Raw genomic sequence first — 22,861 nt, 5'->3', positions numbered from 1 at the left:
ATGTAGCTAGACAGCAGGTGGGCAGGTCTTCTGAGAATCTACATGTTGAAGGTGGTTGCTGAAAGTGGCAGGGCAGTTTCTAAATCCAGGCTTTTGTAGATTCAGCCATTATTTATGGGAGGCTCCCCTCTGGCTCCCCTCCTAGAATTAGTAATCAGCTTGAGCTTCAGCTAAGACACTACATCAGCTACCTACAGAAAACGTCCAGGAACCAAGGAACAAACTTTAAGTCAAATGAGAAAATCCCACTGATTTGTGAATGGAACTAGATCTGGACCTTCAGTAAGAAATGCAACTAGTTCTGCAGCTTCAGTTCGTTCCCGCATTTGGCGAGGTGTTGATAGGGCTTCAGAGGCCCTGCTCAGGGCTTTGATTAAGCAAATGCAACTCTTCTCTCTTGACAGAACTGCATTTGCCCATCCAACGTGATTCTGACCAAGATTTATGTACACCATGGATAAATTGCTTTCTTCACAGAATTGCACAGTGCTAGAAGATCTTTGAATTAACTTATTTTACAGAGGGAAATAGAAATATATTTGGGGTATGACTGCAGGCTTGCAAACAACAAAAATACCTGAAAACCCTCTGCTCTGCTATTGATCCAAAAGAGTGCTGGAAACATTACTATGGCAACAATTCTTACCCAGTGGAAGAAGCATGCCATTATCTGTGCATAGGAATAAAAGAAGAGGAGGCATTTTTCAGTGCTGTTGCCCACCTCCCCTTGACCACTACAGGTGTGGTGACCTTAGGACATGAGCTCCTGCTGCAGGGAGTTTCAATGAGATATTTCTTAGAGAATTATTCACTGGCTCATGCACAGAGAATAAAGAAATTCTGTTGACCATAAGAGTTGTCACAGAAAACAACACTGCATGGAACTCCTATTTTCCAAAAGTACCAGACATCTTCCTTACATCTTTAACAAGCTAGATTATCATTGTGAATAAAAGAGACAAGGTTACTCTTGCTCACTCTAAGTGTTGTATATCATTTGGTTGCATGCCATTTGAACCTTTCACCAGCACAGTTATTAACTCAGAAAATTATAGTGCATCTATTCTGGCCATGTTCTTTAAGAGAATGAATTGATGTTAAAGTACAAATTGTTTTTGGCATTGTGGTAATGGCATTATTTGGTCTATTAACTAGCAACCAGACTAATAAAGTCAGCACAAAACAATGTTGCATTATATGGCTAAATTGAAAGTCCACATCCCACACAGCCTGAAGGCAGACTAGAGAGCTAATCCTACTCCAGGTGTTTGTAACACTTCAGGTCTATCTGCTGTTCCTAGCTGCATCCCTCACTCCCAGCTTCACATATGGGTAATTCTAAGGAGTACTGTGACTCTGCCCACTGCTCTGACTCCAGGGATGGGAGTGATACTGGCTACAAGTCCAGGCAGACTGTTCTTCCTGTAAATGGCTGAGGAAAATGATTGTGTGGGAGATGATGCCAAGAGAGGAGAGAAAAGGAGCAGCCTGGAAGAAAGGTTCCAAACACACACTCCCACTGCAGAAACACTTTATGGCTGTCCTGAGGCTGGGGAGATGAACAGGCAGCTGCAAGCTCTTTCCAAGCTGTGTGTTTGCCAGGCTTTTCTCTGGGCAGCCTGTGGCACAGCCAGCTGTGAGAGCAACAGAAGTAGGTGTAACAGCTCTGCCTACTTGGGAGTTCTCTGCTGCTCCACAGAGCCACTTCACAGCATGAGTCAAGCGGGAGACAAAAGACAGGATCTTGCCCACTGCAGTTGCTAATGTTATCCCATTTTTTTAGAACAGAAAAATAAGAAAGGTTAGAAGAAAAAAGAGATAACCTGGAGAGAAGGTAGAAGGCAGAATGATGGAGAAACAGATGGAGACTCAATACATACAAAGTACATGGAAGGAATGTGACAGACACCAGAAATAAGTGAGAAACATTATTATAATTACAATGCTGAGAAAATACACAAAATGTCATACAGCTATTTACTAGGTCCCTGCCTAAAAAAAGCTGAGTTCCTGCTTATTCTGTGGAGATGGTAAAAATCTCTCTCTTCCAGAGCAGTATTCTCTCCCGCTCTTCCTGGAAACTATCCACCTTTGCTTTATACTAGTTGTCTCCTGTATCCCATCAGAGGCAGCCATATTTTAGTGGCACAACATATACATCTATGTGTGTGAATGCATAGGTACATATTACATGTGCACACACATATGTATGAAAGTGCATTGAAAATATCTTGATGAAAGAAAAACTAAAATATAGACTTGGACTTAACCTATTTGGTCAGCTTTTTCCTCCTTGAGAGGGCTGTTTTTCTTCAATATTGACTTTTTTCCAGTGTTAGATGACTTTGGGTCCTGAAGACATAGAAATAGGATATATTATTAAGGACATCATTATTACTTTGACAATATCAACTTTGACAGCTTCATGAACTTGATTGAATAAGCAATGATTCATTACCCATCAAATAGTATTCTCCCACTTCTCCAACTTCCTCTTCCTCTGCCTCCAATGGTGCAACATCTGAGAGCCTCTCAAGTATTTTATAAAAGCAAAAATCCCTCTCTTATGTGTAGGATAAACAGCTTGATCAGTTGGAGGAATTTTCTTCCATGTTTGCTTTTGCACATGTGAGAGCAGGTGCCTTGGGAAGAAATTATCAAGGAAAGGCTAAGTCAAAGAGATAAGATACACAGGTAGCCTCCAATGCAGTGAAGCCTCTGCTCATTTTCAACTCCTATAAAAGCGAATTTCATGCAGCCCAGGCCCAATTCCTGTGCTCACAAGCAACCCCCTGTCGGCTGAGTTTCTTTATTCTGGGGAAACGCGATTGCTGATGGAAGTCATGCTTACTAAGAAACAAGCTCTTTTCCAGATAGCTTGAGACATCCCTGCGGAGGCTTTCTGAACATCAAAGCAGAGACTATAAAATGGACCCTAGGTAAAACGTGGGAGCGCCGCTCGCAAAGGCTGGTCTTGGGGCTGCTCCCGTTCGCAGCCCGCTCCTAGGCCAGCCGCTGCGTTCTGCCCCTGCCGACCAGGCTTCCCTCCGTCACCACTGCGGCCACTGCGGAATTGCCAGTTTCCCACCCGGAGCGTGCTGGAGCATCGGGGGCTGAAAGTTACTGCGGACACCAGGAGATAATGTTTTAGGAAACAGGAGCCCACCGCAAAGTTCTGACCCCAAATCTGCCTCTTTGGGGAAGAGCTGGAAGCTCCAGCTGCAAACGCGAGGGCTGTTACTCAGGGCCGTCTCCAGGAGGCAACCAGCCCCCCGGCCGCTACAAAAGCCTGCGGCCCGCGTCGTGAGGAAACGGGCCCCCGGCACCAACGCGGCGTGTCCGTCACGACCGGCGGCCGGGCCGGGGGAGGCCGCACGGGGCCGGGCCGCACCGGGGGAGGCCGCGCCGCGCCCGTTGTGACGCGCCGGCCGTTGCCGGGCGGGAGGTGCGAGGGGGCGGCGGGCCCGGAGCGCGGCGGCCATGGGGCGGCGGGCGGGGCGCCTCGCCCTGCTCCTGGCGCTGCTGGCCGCGGCGGCCGCGGGCAGCGCCGGCGGCAACGGCAGCGGGGACTCGGCGGCGGCGGAGGAGCCCGACGGGAGGCGAGCGGAGCCGGGTGAGGAGGGCAGCGGCCGCCGCTCCGGGCCCGTTACCGCTTCCCCCCCGACGGCACTGCTGCCCCCTTCCGCCTCCCGCCCCGCTCGGGCGCCGGCGGGAGGCCGCGGCCCTGCGGCGCGGCGCGGCCCTGCGAGGTCCGGCCGCCCGGAGCCGCGGTGCGCGAGCGAGGCTGAGTCACCGCCCGCGTGGAGCGATTTCTCCTTCGTGTCATATGCAGACAGTGGGAAGGTGTCAAGAGTGTGCTCAGCGATTTGTTAAGGCACGCAACGTCCCCTTGGCCCCGCGGGAGGGGGAGGAGGGGGAAACGGGGACAGCTCCAGATGGGTGCCAGGCACGGGGAGCCGGGGCATGGGCTCCGGGCAGCCGGGCGCCTGCCAAGCCCCTCTGTCAGCGAAACCGCGCGGTCCCATCCCGTGAGGGGCCAACGGCAAAGCCGGCCGAGAGACTCCCGTCCTCAGAGGTGGGATGAGCTCCCCGCGGCCCCCTTAGCTGCCCCTCGCCATACTGTTTTGGGCGGTGTGTAACGCTGCTCCCCCTCCGCACGTCCCTGCTGCCCCCGTCACTGTGGGGCTTGTCCGCTGAAGGCCAACGCGGGCAGCTGCCCTTGACGGCCGCGTTATACGCACAGGCCTGAGCTCCCCAGCCTGGGAACCACGCCGGGATGGTGCTGGTATTTCCCTTTGACCTCCGGGACCCCATAAGTACTAAGCTACAATGCTCAGCAAGGGCAACACGACCTAACTCACGTTAGGTCTAACATGCCCCTGGGCTTCACAAACCTGCCTTTGAACGCTGCCTGTTGACATTTGGAGTAAGACTCTTAGGGGTTCTGTAACAGTTTATCAAAATATTCTGCATGCATTCTGTGACGTGACTTGTAATTAAAATGGTGTATAATGGAAAAAATTTTCTGTTCTACATAGGTCTTACAAGGCTTCCAAATGTAGAGAGGAACACAGGCTGCCTTTGCTGTGCTGGTAGTAATTGCAACCCTCTGACAGGAATGTAAATGCAGTTCTTTAGCACATTCTTATCTCAGCATGTGTGGGATTTACATATATAACTCCTATTAATGCTAATGGAAGCTGTATACATAATTCTCTTTGCATAGGGCTGACACTATATTTTTATCTGAACCTGATGCAAGTGGAAACAGCCATCTTACATAAGTGGAAGGATCAGCAGTTACTTACAGGAAGCTTTCTTAAAATTTTAGTTCATTGAAAATATAGGGAGGGAATGCAAGTAAAGGAAGCTGCAACTTTGTATTGTAATATCACTATGGAAGGTTCATAACATTAATATAAAAAATACTGTATTGTCCAGGGAATTATCACTGAGTATGATCTTGTTTCCTTTACAGTTTCTTTTTGTTGTTTTTATTTCAGTTAAATCAGGAATCCGGATCAGTGATTTCTGATTGACTTGTTAAGTTAGAAGCAATCAGACTTTTAATGTTTGGATATGTTTAAAGGTTTACTTGGAGTATTCCTACTTAGAAAATACAGTATCTCTTTTACTCAGAGCTATTGTCTCTTCCAGTCAGATCATCATTCTGAATCTGTGACAAAAGGCTCACGTTGTGCGCTGTGATGCTGCTATAGCAGGAAGCATCCTGAACCTTCCCCTATAATTAGGAGAAATTTGCTTTCACTGGTTAGCAAAGTCCTTCTGCCTTTTGTTAGTAGTATCTGAAGTTTTGAGTCTCTGATTGTTTCTGAAGCTTTTTCGTCATCATCATCTTTTTTTAAATTTGTGTCTGGATGGGAAATGGCAACTTCTCCTTTCAGAAACGACAACATCCTTCAATGGCTATGCTTAGTTTGTCACCTCCAAATTGAATTACAGTAATGTGTACTTTCCCGGGTAGAAGTTTGGGGCTTATCCTAGGCTGATATGAATTGTCAGAAATCTATTGAGTTAAGAATTTGCACCATCTGAAAATGCCCTAGCCCTCCCTTCCATTCATTTTTACAGGCTTACATTTATTCCACACACACAAACAAGCACAACTCATGTTGTGCCAAACTGAATACAGGCATTTTTAAACATGATTGTATTTAGACTGTAGACAGGATCTTTAAATTCTCCTCCTCCTCCTCCTCTTTCTCTTTGCTATGCTGGGGTAGCTGTTGGTAGACAGGACTGTTGAGTGACTGTCACATTAATTTAAAAGAAGCTAAGGAAAACGTGATAGGATGTCCATGGTGAGAACTGTCTTCTAAAGAAGTTGGTATTTTGTAAGGCTCATCTGAGATAGAGTTTGATGATACACAAGGCATTTTAAAGGATGTCTCTGTTTTCATAGGGTTTTAATTTAATCATTTTTTCCTTATGCACTGGATAAGGCTGGAGTCTTACATTAGCATTCAACTGAATAGTTAAGTTATTATCTAAGGATTTTTGTGCATATGCTAAAAGACTGTTCTGATGAGCACAGCTTATATGCTGAAATAAATGTCAAAACCAAAGAGACAGTTAGAGATAACAGAAGAATAGGGTTTTGATGGCTCATTTATATGTTGGGAAAAAGAGTTCAGTATCAGTTTATCATTGTGAAGCATGCAATGTGCCACTGTAGTGGAGGAATACAGGTTTTATATTTGTATATCACTGACTGCAAGAGAAATGGATCCATTCCTTTCAACCTGAGAAATTTAAAGTTTTGGATAGTGTGTGAAAATGTAAATGTTACATAGAGATTTAGTAGCAAGAAGTGATATATAAACTTGCATTACTGCACAGAAATAACATTTTGTAAACATAAATCTTGAATATAAAAAACTGAGAGACAATGAAAGCAAACTTTACATTGGTAAGTATTTGTTATCAGAAAAAAATAATCTGAGTAGGCTGGATCGCCAGTGCAGACTTGTAAAAACAGTCATAATGACTTGTCTTTTCTGTTTGCCTTTGGAAGAATTAAAAAGACCTATTGCTTACTTAATGAATTATTTCCAAAGACACTTCACTAAGTTACTTTTGCTATGAAACAGCTACTGTATCTCAGTATCCTTATAAACAAACATTCAAATTGCATGCTAATAGAAATAAAATGTATAATCCAGATTTGAATCCCAGATGGAGATGGGAACCTTTTGCTTCTGTACATTCTGTGAAACCCATTCCATAACCTCAAAGCACCATAAAAAATGGAAGGAACCCAATCACAGTGATTAAAACCCCAGTACCTAATTAAAATATTGTACCTGGTTGACTCATCATTGTGCTAGCTGTCTAAACCTGACCTGGGAGTGCGATGGGGAAAAAATCATGTGGGAAGGCTTATGTTAGCCAGAAAGAACAAGGAAATGAATTAACTGAATATTGTTTAATGAAAATTTTTCTTAACTCTTTTCAGTGAAGACCTACAATTTGCATATAATCTAGACACTGCATTCCGGAGCATTCAGTGACCTAATTTGGCATAATAGGCTGATTTATAATAGAAATACATTTCTTTCTCTTAAAGAATCATCTTAAGGTTTAAATATGAATGCTGTTCACACTGGATTTTATGATATAATTTTGAAAAATGTCTTATTTTTCTGCTGTAGCTAGTGAAAGCAAAAATGTTGGCAAATTTCATATTTCAACTAAAAAGTAGAAATAAGTTCAAGGAGTGACTTTCCTATTAATTGGGCATACCCACCCCCATGAGCAGGTTTCATTTTATTAGAAATGTAACTTTATACTTTGTGTTCAGGTCTGAATGCCACCGTGCCCAGGAAAGTAGAATCTGGAGTATGCACAGTTACATGTGGTGAGTAGCAAAGCAGATGAATAAAACATATTGTCATTTGTTTTTGAAAAAAAAGTGCTAACTGTAGCAATTTAGCAGTTGTAATTTGCTTGCCCTCGTTCACCTCTCATCGATTTCGATTGCCAATAACTATAATTAACAAAAACAATCAAGCTGATTGTCATTAGAAGTTTAGGTCAGATCTGTTGTTTTATTAATTTCACAGCCTGCAAGCTCCTATTTTAAACCAGTTCCCTACATTTATTGGCACATGAGCTGCCTTCCCCAAAGTAACAATTTTCGCTATTTGTGAACATCTGTGAGATGTTCAGAAGATGAAAGATCTTCTGATGCTTCTCACAGATGTCTTCCCACATACAATATTGCCAAAAAATTGCTTGCCTGCAGTAGCCTGTTCTATATTCCACATAATTTATAAAGCATGAAATGGAGAGGAGAGGTATCATTCTGGAGTGGGAAGGGAGAGAGGAAAAATGGGTTGAGCCTTAAGAAGACATCTCTTTTTAGGGTGATGATAGGAATTGCAGTGGGATTGTAATTATGTTGCTTAGGAAGCAGTCTTGAATCAGAAATGCTATTAAATTTGTTCTGAACAAATTCTGCTTCTCATAAGACCATAGAGGAAAAAAAAGAGATGAGTTTTTGCCCCCATCAACCTGACATTCTTTTCTAAAGTATGCCTTTTTTTTTTTTCCTGCCACTTTTGCATATTTCCAATGATAGGACCTCCTTGATTCCCTAAGGGAAACTATTTCACATCTTAGAACGTTCTGGTGTTGGGAGATTTTTTTGCTCTTACCTACTTTATTATTTCCTTTTCTTCACTTCATAACTTCAGAACTGATTGTATGGTCAGTATCGCCATACCATACTCTTTTATGATCATACTTATTTATGGTCAGGATTCCCATTCCATGTATCTCTTTTATCCTCACTGCTTTGATGCTCACATTCTTTGGATACTGAGAAACTGTTTCTTACTGCTTCTTTTCACTAGCAGACCTTCTCTCAAATGCCCTGTATTGTCAGGGAATTTCACTAAGTTTTATCTCAGTTTTATGTTTGGTCCCTCAGATTTAGTACTTAAGCCCTTTAATACTGAAAATTGTATACCATCTTAGTGAAGAATCAGGAAATGGAAGCTAAAAGAAAGAAGAAAAATGCATCACCTCATATCTGGAGTTCAGATAATATTTGTAGCTGTCATTTGAATCCTGGCTGTTACATGTTTGTCTGTTGAAAGGCTGATAGGTAGCCTCTTAGTTCTCCCAGCAAAACTGTAAGCTGTTTATCTCCTTCGTATTCCTTCTTAGATTCATCTATCCCCTTTATATTTGTTGCTTTCTGAACTGACTCCATTTTCTTGATTTTTTTCCCAGTAATGCTGTGTCCCAAGTCCATTGCTCTTCCAATCATACTCCAAATTTATTAAGGCATTAAAGCCTAAATACTCAGCTGTTAATGATGCCTTGTCATATCTGGCTAAACTCTGCATTAGTCTTTTCATGGTCTAATTTTTTTGTCCACTCTTTCCTCTAGATTCCTCTCATAACTGTTGTTTTCCTATTGCTAAGTATTCAGTTCTTTGTGATTTTTTTCCCCCACCAGATCTATTAACTTACGTTTTTCCAGGGTGAATTTCATTTGGATAATTTTCTGCCCATTTTACAAGCCTCTGTACTGCATTGTGGCCATTTTTCTGTTAGGTTAATTTGTATGACTTGTTGAAGTTAAGATCCAGTAGATTAGATTAATCAGAATTGGCAGCTATGAAAAAGAGGTGCAGAAAGCAAACATGGGAATGAAAGAAAAAAGCTGCCCAAAAGGAAGAGGCAGAGGAGTACTGACAGAATTTGCGGATCTCCCAAACAGAGCTTTTTTAGTCATCCCTTTGAATGTGATATACTTCCACAATTTTAATATTCCCATAGTTAAGACACGGTGAGATTTTTTCCTCATGAATGTGACTACACTTAGCCCAGCACCCAGATTTTCTCAAGTCAGCCTTTTGGATTTTCATAGGTTTCCTGCCTTTTTTGTTGTCTAAAAAAATACATGGCACCGAAGAAAGCAGAATGCCTTTCATAAAAGTGTCAGTTCATTGCCATTTACACCTCTGTCTGTGCAAGTATGAGATGAGACATTCTCTGCAGTGGAAAATGATCCTTGTTTTGTGTCAGTTCCAGTAAGTGGTGTTGTCTCCCTCTGTCACTTGAAGTACTGTTTCATGAGTTATATGACATCTCTAAAAGATTCTGAAATCCATTGGTTTATATACTGCACATTTAAAGAAGACAGATGTATCAGAAATGCAGTATACAAATCAATTTCCCATTTATTGTTATAGTGCAAGGGGGGTTTAACTCTCCTCTCTCCATGCCTATTAGTAAAGAAAATGCTTCTGGAACAATAGCAAAATCTTCAGTGTTTACTGGGCCTAAACATATTATTCCTTCCTCCCCCGCATGCTATGTCATTCCAGTGAACTGTGTACACACTGTTTGGCAAAAACAATTACAGTGCTTGTTTTGAATTTGTTTGTAATTGTTAAAATGAGGATGTTCCCATTGAAATCCTGATAATGAGAGTGAATACTTTTTACTTAACTGAACAATGTATGGAAATTTTCCTTAACTTTAAGTATTTATGATAGGCTATCTCCTGTTCTTTAGTACAACCCTCTACACTGCTGATGGAGTCCTGATGGTCAACACTAGTTTTCGCCTCTTTCACGTTACTGACCACCACCCCGTGTGGTCTCTAAAAGGCTTCATTTAGGAGTTTGCTAATGATATTCCTTTGTCTCTCATTGTCAGTTACTGTAGGGTGAATCAAGACTTTCCAGTCCCAATCCCAGGAATTTTTTAGTGCCTTCAGTTTCTGATGACCTTGGTGGGAGTTGAAGACACTTAGACAATCACAAGACTGGAGGCAAACTGAGGTGGCAGTCTGTACAGTAATATCTGTGCCATCTGATTTGAGCATTTAAAGGCCAGGTGCCTGAATGCTTTGATATTTAAAGTGAATTAACTGTTTTGCAGCACGTACATCAGTTTCATTTTGAATTCCTTTTCTGTAAGAAAAATTTTGAATTTATTTTGAATTGTTTTTCTGATGCATAGTGGCCCAGTGATTCTAAGGATCTGTCTCCCTGTGGTGCAAAGTCTGACAGAAGTAGATGTTGTCTTGAAATCTTAGATGACAATATGTGATAGCTTTAGCAAGCACTCAGAAAAGGTCTGTTTTGCCTGGTGTTTGGTAGATACATCATATTAATATCCACATCAAAGAAGGAGAAGGTGAAAACAGAGTTGGAAGAAAATGAAGAAATGCTGATTGAAAGGTATCTTTTTTTTTTTTTTTTTGCCAAAGGGATCGGCATTCGAGAAGTTCTGTTAACCAATGGATGCCCTGGGACTGACACAAAATGTATTGTCCGTGTGGAGGAGTGCCGGGGGCAAGTAGACTGTGGATGTAAGTAAGTCGAACACTGTGATACAGGAACCTAGAGCAAATAAGTTGATTCAAAGAAAACATCCTTATTCTTTGTGCGTGTGTTGGAAGTAGAATGAAATCATTTCATTCTACCCTCCAATTACCCTATTAAGCATGCTAGGAACATTTCAGATTTCATTTCTATACTGATGTGTTTGATTTCAAGACCCTGTATCATTTTTCTGTTCTTCTTTTCAATTTTGTAGATATGTATATAGTTATAAATATTAGTCCAAGCAAAAAAGTATTTGAAGTAATTTTAAGGAAAAAAGATGATTCCTAAGAAACATTCTTCGAGTTGAAGAATTATGAGCTTTATGGTCTGTACAGAGGTAGTTTCAGAGAGTTGATGATGTACCTATTAAAAATTCTTCCCATAGGGGGGGAACCAATTTCTGACAGCCCTGCCAGCGTGAAGATGCCTTGTATTTTTATATCTCCTGAAAATCGATTTAAATATGTTTGGAAGATGTTAATTCCAAATGAGGTAAGTAATTGAACCCCTCTTTACGCAGAAAAACTACATACTGAATGTGTCTACCATGTGCTCCAACTGGCTTGTACAGACTTCTGGGCTGATTATTTCCTTTGCTGTCATAATGCAAATAAGCCCTGATTTCTCGCTGGCAAGTTGGTAATACAGAGACTTACAGGGCTTTGCACATTTATGGAGCTTCAGTTTCCTTTTTGTTTAAGGGAAAGAATAATTTCAGAGAGCAATATTTCTTTGCTCTTATTTCAGAAAAATTTGGCATAGTGACTGATGAGTGAACACATGTCAGTAAGTCACAACCACATTGCCTTTCACAGTTGTTCAAACAGGAGGTGCTGAAGAGATGGCAGGACTTTTCCCAGGGGTCAAGGGGTCTTGACATGTTGAAAACTGTTGGGATAAAATAAGCACTTTTCTGTATGTCTAACACAATGCAACTCTGCTTTGCAAATCTATTTGAAAAGAGACAAATCTTTTCTTTTCTTTTCTTTTCTTTTCTTTTCTTTTCTTTTCTTTTCTTTTCTTTTCTCTTTTCTTTTCTTTTCTTTTCTTTTCTTTTCTTTTCTTTTCTTTTCTTTTCTTTTCAATATGGATAGCCAGCACTCATTCTTCCCAATGATTCAGCTATTATGGAAGTACGCAGAGATACCCATCCAATTACTTTCCAGTGTGAAACTCAAGAAAAGGGAAGTGTAATTGCCTCTGTAAAATACACAGTCTACACTACACCTGGTAAGCTCACAAGGACACTTGCAGTGTTCTAGAAGATATGGCCTTGTGTTCATTACGTAGTACTCGATCTTCATAAGATTGCATGTCACCAGTAGTACGTAGGCAGGAGCTTGTGTGCTCTGGTAATGACTGTCATGAAATGCAGGCCAATAAAAGAGAGAGATAAAAGGAAATGACAGAATGGGAATGAAGAGGCTTCTTGTGGTAGAAATGAGTATTTTCTTTAGCTTTGTAAATTCCAGATAAAACAAGCAGGTTCTCCTCTTAGCTGCTCATTTATTGCTGCACCTAGGTTGGTCAGCCTAGACTTCTTTTTGTCTCAGTAGGTTGGAAAGATGATTGGTTACATAGAAGCAGCAGTACATCAGGCAGTTCTGCAGTTAAGACTCCTTTCCCCTACAGTACTGAAGCAAGAAAGCAGCCTTTTGAGGTTTCTCTTTTAACTGCCATCTAGAATTTGCTAACGCACAATGGATTTAGAGAAGATTTATATTGAAAAGAATACGTCATAAAACAGTTCCCTTGTAACATCTTTCTCTCCTCCTCTGCTAATGGGATTTTTTGCTCACTTCATCAGAAAAGGTAGCAGTAGGCTGATTTACTCAAACCGTGAGAATAGACAGTGGAAACTGTAGCTTTCCTAATCAGAGGAAGGGTGAAAAAAACCTTCCTCATCAAAATGTAAAGTTATCCCTGAAATAATGAGGATTCAGCTGTTATGCAAAAAACATAGCAGGCTAGAAAGAAAGAAGTCCTTGGGGAGACCTCCTACCCCTATCTCTCCCCTCCATGTTTACTCGGGTAAAACAGTCTGGCCTAAGAATCCTGCTTTTATTCTTTCTCTTTAATAAGATAGGCTATTTCTTCTGTCTGTCTTGAGGCCCTTTCTACCATTGTGCAGTAACCAGCAATTTGTTTATTTCTTTTCCAAATCCATCTGGCAGTCACAAAACACCCAAAGCTTTGATTGTATCAATTAATATTCTTTTTTTTTTCTTCTCCCACTATTCAGTCCATACATTTCCTTTTGTACAAAGAGGAAGTTTCCTTTCTGAGACCTGCATTAGCAGAGCACATAATCTGTTTTAGGTTTAAGCATGCAAATAGTCCCATTGACCTGAGCAGGTGAGTCATCAGTAGGACGACTCGCACACTTATATTTAAACTGTGATTAAGTAGTTTTGGTGAAAAGCAGTCAGATGAAGCCTGTCCAACAGACACAGCCACTGAGAACTTCTTATGGGACTGAGACTATTGGTTATGGCCATGCAGAAATTTGAAGAAGACAAGTTCTAAAGTTTATTAAGTAGCTTCAAAAAAGGAGTGGGTTGTCATGCTTAGTGCAAGGTTTTCTTCCTTTAGCTTTGTCTAGAGAGAGATGTGCACATAACCAAAGGACTTTCTGGGATTTGCTTTCCCAGGACTGCCATTGTTTGGACTTTAAAAATTACGAAATTTTAATTAGGAGAAAGAAGTTAGCAGCAAAAGTTTTGATAGAGAATGTACCAATACTTTCATCATATAGATCCAGTTTTCCTATCCGTGGATGGTCTGAAATCTAGTGAGATCAGAATACTCTATTTACTTTTTCAACAAAATCAGGAGCAAATTTGAAAGATCTCTTTGATAGCATCAAGGTATGCGGCAAGATTCCTTGTGTGTGGATTTAGATTTTCTTAGCAGCTGCCTCAGAGTTTGAAGAACTGTTGTTCAGACTTTGGAAAGGGGTAATGTTTCTTTCTACCATATAATGCTGTCTTTTCCAGTTCCTCACTAAATGGTTTTTTGAAATGGAGGTTGAAGAATTTCAGACGTAGGCTTATTAGCCCTGTCATGCAAGATGGTTTTTCTATGTACTTCAGAAATTCTAAGTCTTTTTGTTCAGAGAACAACTCTTCATTTGCCATTAACTGGTCTGCAACCTGAAGTGTAGAGAAGGGAAAAATCACAAAATCAGTATCAGAAATCAGACTCATTTTTCAAGCAATCTACAGGGCTGAACTGGCTTTTTTTTCTTTGTCCAAAACTGACCACAAAGATTTCAGGTCAGTATGAGTTGGATGGGCAAGAACTGGCTCCAGGGGAAGGTCTCATACAGACTTTGAGAAGAGTATTTGAATTAGTTGAACTGTCAAATCAGTTTTAGTTATGAAGAAAGTAGGCCTGTCTATTAGCTCCTAAATTACTTTTTTTTTCTCCAACTGAGATGATTCTAGCCTTCTGTCTGAGTCACTCAAGTCCATAAGCTTAAGTTTGTATTTTGTCTTTCTCATGACCTTTCAGATTCCCTTTGGTATTCCACAGTGGTGAATTTCTTTGTGCTAGTCCCAGAGCTACAGGACAGGGCAGAGGAAGTGCAAATGCTTGTGCTCAGTGGCTAGCATTTCTTCTTGTCACTGTCCTAGAAGAAAAGCCTTGAAGAGGTCAGCAGAGCTAAAAATAACCAAGGCAGCCAATAAGGAGCAAATGTGTTCACTTTGGTCTCGTGCTCTCTCCTCTCTCCAATGCTCTGTTGTTTTACCTGTGAGAACAGCAGGGGCCAGATTCTGTGGCAGTTCAGGGCAACAATAGCAGCACACCATTTGAGAGTCTGGCCTCAAAGCCGGCACTGGAAATTACATAGCATGACACTTTCTGGTTCAGATTTTGAGGTCTGTGAGGTGGGAGGAGGGGAGGACACATGTTGCGAAAGGGCGGGTAAAACATCACAGGATTTTGGATATATGTTCCATGTGGAAAAACTTAGTATGACTTAATTTTATAACTATCCACTGAGAACTTCCGTATGTCCTTATTCCACTGATCACTGCACTTATCAGTGACCTTCCGTTGAACAATAGCAATGACCTTTTTGTATGAATTAATGCTCTTTAGTAATTTGGCTCTTTGCTTTGTTTTCAGAACCATTCAGACTGGCAGGTACTCTTTGTCTTTCACAGCAATCTGCTGACAGAGAAAAAAAAGTATTTTATCTTCAGCAAAAATTACTGTGATCTCTGCAAAGGAAATCCCATCTCTTAATAACTGGAATTTCTGCATGTTCTTCCTACTAAATCACTACCCTGAGATACAGTAAAGGGTCTTGTTCCACACTCCTGCCTGTTATGCTGTTAGACGTTTTGTGACGGCTTCAGAGCCAGAAGGCAGTTTATTTATATTTTCTAATAATAGTCCTGTGGGGGGGAGGTTTTTGCAAGGGAGTAGTGTGAGGGTAGAGAATGATCTTCCTTATCGTGATCTGTGAAGGGTGTCAGCCTTGTGGGATCCTGACTGTGCCCCAAACTCCACAGTGCTCATAAGAGAAAGAGTGAGACAGTGCATGCACGTAGTGGCACTTCTGTGGAGGAGATGGAGGCAATAATGTGCCTGTGTGGACACCAGGCAGCAGGTGTCTCAGAGGCCGTTCTAGCACCCATTTCTCTTCAGTTCATTTCATGGTGATGATTTCAGTGCCAGAGCTTCCTTAAGAGGTAAAAGTTGCATCTCTGTAACAGGTTACTGTGCAAATGCTTAATACGCATTACCATCTTCTCCTTGCATTTGCACAGTAATGAATGGGGAATCCCAGTGCCCAAGTATGTCAGTCTGGGCCTCCTCTGAGTTTGTGTGTGTGTGTGTGCGCCTGTATATAAGTATAATCTTGCTCTCACATTTGCATATATCTCTACATTTTTAATACATAGGAAGAGTCTTAGAGATAATCTGGAAGAAAAACATAAAGTTATGCATTACCATTATATTAAGGAAAGTTAAAAAAAAAAAAAACAGCCTGCAGAGGCAGAATTTCATTCCCCTCTGCCAAACTGATATATACTATCTGGATCTGAAAACAAGTGGAAAAAAATCCTGTTGGCTGCTGGACCATGTAAACAATTGTTCAAGTGTCTGCTTATAGATGTACAGTCAACATCATGGTCTAGGAGGAACTCCAACTCAGTGAAAAATCCAGGGAAAGAGGAGGATGAAGAGGAACAGTGCTGCTGGCAGAGGCAGTGGGTTTCCTTTTGCTAGAAGTGGTGAGGAACAGCAGGTGCTCCAGTTTCTTGACGTATATAATTTTCAGTATTGAGTCTGTTTCTTAGTGAAGAAATGACTGAATAGAATGCAGAGACAGAATTTGTATTGCTGACATTTTCTGGAGGGAAATACTAGCAGTGGCAACAGATGCTTCTGAATGTATTTGGATTTAAACAAATTAAAGAAGAGATGGTTCCATGAAGACAGAGGACAGTCCAGAGATACACTGCACTGCATGGAAACCAAAGGAGCATTGTTAAACTCTGTGGTATACAATGGAAATACACTTGCTGGGCTGAACCATAGCAAAGAGTATGTGTTCTCTCTTTTAGAGCTATCCTGCTCTGATGCTTGGTGTGAGGGAGGTATGTGCTGAATCTCTTCTGGCCCAGATAAGAAAGTAGTAACTTTCTAAGCTCCTTGAGTCAGGTCCTGCGTGGTGGCTCAGCCTAAATATATTGTTCTGATGCCAAAAGATAAAAAAGCTGACAAGTTACTTAGCATCTAGTACTGGGCATACAAATGATACTTTTGTTTCCTCTAATCCAGCATGCTGTCCCCCCATTGTCTTAGCAGGAAGGGACTTGGGTGGAGGGACTGTATGGTGTTTGGACCATTTGGAGCTGGTGGAAAGACCTCCATGAGCTATTACCAGCATGTTCCTGACCACAGGACTAGTCTCAAATCAGGAAGCCCTGATGCAAGCTAGGTACTAAATCTGGACATCCCTTCTTTTCCTTCCTTCCTGCCTTGTTCTGACTTGCTCAGAGGAGTAAAATTCAGCTCCATAGTTTAGATGCAGAATTTAAGTACCCACATTCTGGAGCTAAATCCTACCCTTGCATTTCATTTAAGTTGCACTCCTTTTTTAGTCAAGATGAATGTAAATAATCAACAGGTATGGTGAGAATGCCAACCTTTCGGTACTGTTGGAGAGTCCTGAAAAATATATTAGCAGTAGACAATGTGCTTGAAACTAGCAGGTATGTTATCAATCTTTTTTTGAATTGTAGAAACCTAGAAAATTTTCAGTAGAGGTGCACACCATTTTAGGAATTTCCGTAAAATCTAATTGTGAAACGTATATGAGATTGCTTTTCTTCATCATTCTTTTTGAGGAAGTAGCCCACACACCCCCAGTAGGCTGTAGATTCCAAGTTGAAAACCATTGAACTAGACTTTGCATGTTTCAGAAAGGAAGTATTTTTCTTCTTTGACTAAGCTAAGTGGACTTTTAAAAAAAGCTGGTGTAAATACTTCTTTGAAATCTTACCTGTAAGCAGAAGATGTTTTAAGCTATGTTCTGGTTTGTAGAAAAATTCTTACTGACTAATTGGAAGTGTTGCCTGGACTTTAGGAGTGTGGTTAGGGACTTAAAAGTGCACCTGATGAATCAGTCTTTGATCACTGTAAAACAGCTTATTGGGAAGCCACTTTTCTCTACTTGCATTTTAAAGATGCATGTTTACTTGGAAGGCATCCCCTCTGTATTATCAGGTTGTCTCTTGGGCAGTTCTAGTTCTTGACTGCTGGAAGAATTTCCTTCACAGGAAGAAAACTTCGACAGTGGATAAAATAAAACTTACTTTTCTCATCAGCAGACTCCTGTTACAGCCTGTAAGCAGAAGTACCCTTCGAGCTTTAAATTCACATTTTGCCAAAGGGAAAAATAAAATACTAATGTATTTGTAATGAAATTGCAAAATCAAAGGTAATTTTAATTAATATCCACTCCCCTCAACTGCATATAATTCTAAGAGGGCACAGTCCAGTCAGTGAAGTGAATTAGTCTAAAAGCAGGTAGCTCTACATTGTATGAAAACCCCAGTATTCAGACTTATTTTGTATGATATTTTCAGCCAGTTAACCATTCTTACCTGTCCTGTATCTTGCAGAAAGATCAGGAGAATCCTTTGGATGAGCTGTGGTTTAAAAATAACAAAATGAAAATTCCGTGATGTGGGAGAGTGAAACTCAAATGATGTGGTGGAAGAGTTGCTTAGTTACTGCAGTGATGACAGTGGAACAAGACCTTATATAGAAATAGAAATGAAATAGAAATAGAGGTGGTTTTCCTGCAGTCATTCTGGTACACAGAACGAGAATTTTGCATACCAGTCAGCAACCAGATAGCACCTTATAGTTTTAGAGTATATGTGGTTGAGGGAAAATGAAAGAGAAATTAAGGTTGGCTTGTGTAAAATTGTCAAAGCTGGAGGGATAAGGAAAGTTGTCTGATATTTCATTGATTTGGTTGAATATGCTTGAACAAGTATTTCAATTAAATTTCAGAAGAAGGTGACTGGGTTTGCTTTCAAGGCATTTCTTTATCCATTGTCAAAAAGCAGATGGAGGAAATTTGTTGACCATCTTAAGTGTTCTCCGCTCTTCTTGTGTTGTTCTTTAGTCATCTCCTGACGGGTATATCCAGTGTTACATAAACTGACCTAAGTATTGTCAGGGCCATCAGTTTCCTTAGATGAACATTCCAAGGTTTAACAGGCTGCAATATTAAAAAAAAAACCTTTTACTTGATATCTTTGCTACATTTTTCACTCAGTTTCTTCCAGCTGCTTTTAGCTAAGTTCTGCATTTCTGGGCCATGCAGAACAACTCCTTTACATGCTTGGTGGTTATTTACTTTAAATAAAGGATCTACAAACCTAGGTAGAAACAGAGAACTGAAAAGGAGCACTTAAGTCATTGAATCCAGTCCTTTGTTAGCATACTGTCTTTTATCTTAATTATTATCATTATTGCAACAATTGTGATTGTTAGAATTCTTTTGTACTGTGGTGGTACCTTGGTATGTCAGTCCTGGATGATGGAGCACTTGGTACCCAGCACAGAACAAAGGAGTCATGCCTGCCTCAAGTGGCATACAGTTTCTCATAATTACTGTTTATCTATAATTCATATACCTTATGTGGGCATGTCTTGAAATCTTATATTGCAACAGTTCCTAAAGCAAAACTGTTGTTATATTAATCATTCTTAACGTGTACCAAATAGGTACTTTTTTCTCTCTCCAATTTTTTTTCTTGTCAGTCTTCAGGAACTACAGGCCTTGTTGCATAGCTGTAGACAGCTCTGAGAGCTGTTCTGCTATGGCTAGCATTGAGATTCACTAGTATATATATGTGCATTGCAGTGCCCTTTTCTGCTGCAATTATTTTGGCTAGTTATTTCCTGCCAACATTCGGCATTCAAAGCTCTGATCTTTCTGTCTGCCATTTAAAACCACTAGGTCTTCTTAGACAGTAAGAGTGGAATTCTTTTAACCAGCAGTCCGCATCTGAGCTATCTGTCCAGACTCCCCATACATCAGTGGAACAGGATCAATTCACCTCATCCTGGACATCTAAACCAGGTCAGCTGAGTGTAGCTTGGAAGTGCCAGTTTCTTTCCAATGTTTGCTTATAGAGAGAACCTAAGATAGCCAGCTCAGATGCCTACATAGTAAAACATCTAAAGCTAAGTGAGTTGAATCCCACTCCACGTGTCTTGATCTCCATTTCCTTGCCTCTTCTCTGGTCACATGTGCCTTTGCAAAGAAGGTATAAAATGTTATTATTCTGACTTAGCTGATTTAGTAAAAGCCTAATGGTCATGAAAGATGCCAGACAGTAAAGAATCACGCCCTGCTCCTTTTCAGTTCTGTTCATGCCATAAAATGTCTGACTCATTTGAAAATTTGAACATAATAGTGACCATGTATTTCTTTTCTTCAGAACTGGAAACAAGACCACCAAGGAACACAAGGACAGATATAGTTCTGATCTTTTCCCTGGTAACTGGAATCATTGTGATTGTTGGTGTGATCTTTGCATTAATCTTCATAATTCTTCACCGGTAGGTGGGCAGCATACAATTATATTTTTGTGTGTTATTTGATCAAAATATGTTATTACTGGTGACAAACATGACTTGGGGTGAACTAATTTAATTTTTCTGTGGTTTGATATTTATGTTGCCAGTAGAGAAAACACGAACAAGCTTCTTGAGATTGGAAAGAACCACTTTGTATTGGAAAGAAGTATTTTTCAAAGCAACTATAAAGATTGTAGATGGGAGGGGAGTGATTCAAAGCAATCTATGTAAACCTACTTAAATGTACATTTTTGTTCAATTCTCATTTCCATTTCAGGGCTGCTTTAATGGATATTTGGGAATCAAAATTTGGGAAAGACAGCAAAGACAAACAACTGGCCAAAAAAGGTTCACAAAGAAACGTGGAAGAAGCAGCCCCCTTCTCAGGGTCGGGATTGGCTTTGAGAGGAAGTGGAACCCCTGCACCTGGAATGTCAGCTACAGTGTTCTCACCATTTGAACCAAAGACAGCACAAGAAGTGCCACAGCCCTCACCCACAGAGAATGAAGTACAGGAGTCCACCCAGGACTGGCAGAATGAAGAGAATTAGGAAAAAAGACTGGGTTACGTAGATATATGATATAAAAAAATATTAAATATGCTTCAGATGCTGGTTTTAAGAAGTGCTTTTTATAGTTCGCTCAATGGCTTGGATGGCTGAACTTTACATGAGATGGGTAAAAATACTTCTCTTTTAAGGTGGACATCACTCTTCAGGTAATTTCATGGTCTGGGCACCTCTGAACTGGAGGACCAGAACCAGATTTTGGGGAGGATCTTGAAAATGATGTATTCTCTAAGTTGGTGGTTTCATATAGTTTAGGCAAAGACCATCCTTTGTAAAGTGCCCCTTATCTCACTGTTGATCTTCAAACACAGCACCTAGTATGTCATCACTATGATCCAGTTTCTCCTTGACACCTGGCAGGGTATATAATGATATGAAAGATATCAAAAGTTACTTCATAAGTTTCATTAAATTTGTACTTGCACATTTGCACATGTAACCATTTTTACCAACAAAGGGACCAAAATACGTGAACAGAAGAGCAGCCCCTTTGGGTCAAACCAAAGGTTTGTTGATATCAGTGGCCAAAAAAGGATGCCTAGGGAAGAGTACAAGAACAAGACAAGCTTGTATGATGTTTTCCCCATGTACTCTTCCAGCCTGCAGCCACTTGCATATTTTTTAAGTCTGTTGCAATTTCTAAGCAGTTAGCTATCTTGAATAGACTTCTTTTCCATTAATTGTTTAGTGTCCCCTTGTACCCATGTAAACTTCTGTCATCTACAACATCCTATGACAAGGAGTTCCACAGCACAACTATATCTGTTGTCCTTTTTGAACCCACTGCTTGCTAGCTTCATTTGTCACACCTCTTTCTGAAAAGACAGTGAACCGCTGTTCCCCACCATGCTCTTCCTGCCACTGCTGAAAATTTTAGGTGCCTATTATGTTCCCCTGGTAATTTGCTTGCAGACCAAAAAGTGCAAGCTTACTTAAGAATTCTTCATCCACAAGTTCTTCCATACTTCTGACCAACCTTGCTGACCACTAAACCTTCTCCATTATGTGATTACTCTGTTTCTGAACAGATGCTTTCTGTTTGTGTAAATAAATATTGTTTGATGAAAATAAAAAAAATTAAGCTGAGCTGATGACATGTTGAAAAATTGACTGTGGAGTGATTAAGATTTTTAATAGATTTTATGATTAACTTTCTCTCTTGTGTATAATAGAAACTCTGAAAAGGGGCCAAATATCAAGCACTCCAGGGTAGAGAATGCTTCTCAGTAAAGAACATTGCAAAAAATTGTAAAAAAATAGATTGAAGGTAGTAACTCATCCTCTCCAAGAATTTCTGTTCTCTTCAGTTCCTGTATTGCTGCAGATGTTCTAACTGCACCATCTGCACATCCTTAAAAAAGCATTATCATATTTTTCATAGATACATCATTTTGTTTGCTGTTTAGTGAAAAGATCATTTACATTTTTTTTGAAAATAAAACATTTAAAAATGACGTGTACTTAATTGTATAAAAATATCTTTTTTAAAAAGGAAATGATATTTTTGGTAACACTGTCATTGGCTATGTCATTTTATATCATTTGATGGACAAGCCTAAAAGTCTTGCAACATTAAGAAGAAAATGCATAGAGAAGGAAAGAGCAGACAATAATAATGTTGCTGTTTGCAAAACTAGTTTACACAGTCAGAGTGAGTTTTTACCCCATGCAGTCAAAGACAGCATTTTGTAGTGAGTCGGGGATTAGGTCTGGGATGCAGTCTTAAAAATAGACCAAAACCAGTTGTTTTTACTCAGGAAAATGTTCCCACTGAAATTATATTACGTATAAAAACGCTATCACCAGCTCAGTGACTTCTGAACTACTGCTTTCATATTGTAACTTAGGTATAGCATAATTGAAAGAGAGAGGGAACTAGATTATTCATTTTCATAATGATGTGAAGATGTACTATTACACAGCTATTTTATATTTTGATCACATTTGCAAAGAATCCCCAGTCATATTTAGGTTGATATTTTGAACTTGTAAAATTTCCATGGTCTTCTGGCAATCCAGCAGAATGTGATAGATACACAAGCAGATTAGTCCAGAAGATGAAATTCAGAAATGACTGAACTAAATCTGTACTGGTAAGGGTGGGGGTCCTTATGGTAGATCAAGGAGTTTTTGCTCTTTGTTAGCTTATATTTTGTAAAATACAATTATCTTCAGCTTTTTTTGTTTTCTTAATAACTTTTGTATCTTAAAACTTCCTACAAAATAGAAAAAAATCCCTAGAAAATGTGATGCAAAAGCTGTAGCATGAAACACAAGAGTGCCTTGTTGCTCCACAGATAGGATAAG

General features: G+C 40.3%; 1 protein-coding gene across 1 annotated transcript; it reads left to right on the top strand.

Moving 5' to 3' along the window:
- Positions 1–3,480: 3,480 nt before the first annotated feature.
- SPACA1 (sperm acrosome associated 1) lies at positions 3,481–20,545 on the top strand. The gene is made up of 7 exons (XM_067294591.1): positions 3,481–3,613; positions 7,322–7,378; positions 10,751–10,852; positions 11,254–11,360; positions 11,963–12,098; positions 19,847–19,967; positions 20,263–20,545. The coding sequence occupies exons 1-7, from the start codon at positions 3,481–3,483 to the stop codon at positions 20,534–20,536; spliced, it is 930 nt and encodes a 309-aa protein (XP_067150692.1). The 3' UTR covers positions 20,537–20,545.
- The last annotated feature ends 2,316 nt before the right edge of the window (positions 20,546–22,861 follow it).

Source organism: Apteryx mantelli, chromosome 3 (genome assembly GCF_036417845.1).
Source record: "Apteryx mantelli isolate bAptMan1 chromosome 3, bAptMan1.hap1, whole genome shotgun sequence".
NCBI classification, from domain to species: Eukaryota; Metazoa; Chordata; class Aves; order Apterygiformes; family Apterygidae; genus Apteryx; species Apteryx mantelli.
The sequence above is the reverse complement of the archived record's forward strand: the minus strand, read 5'-3'. Positions and strand labels throughout refer to the sequence as shown.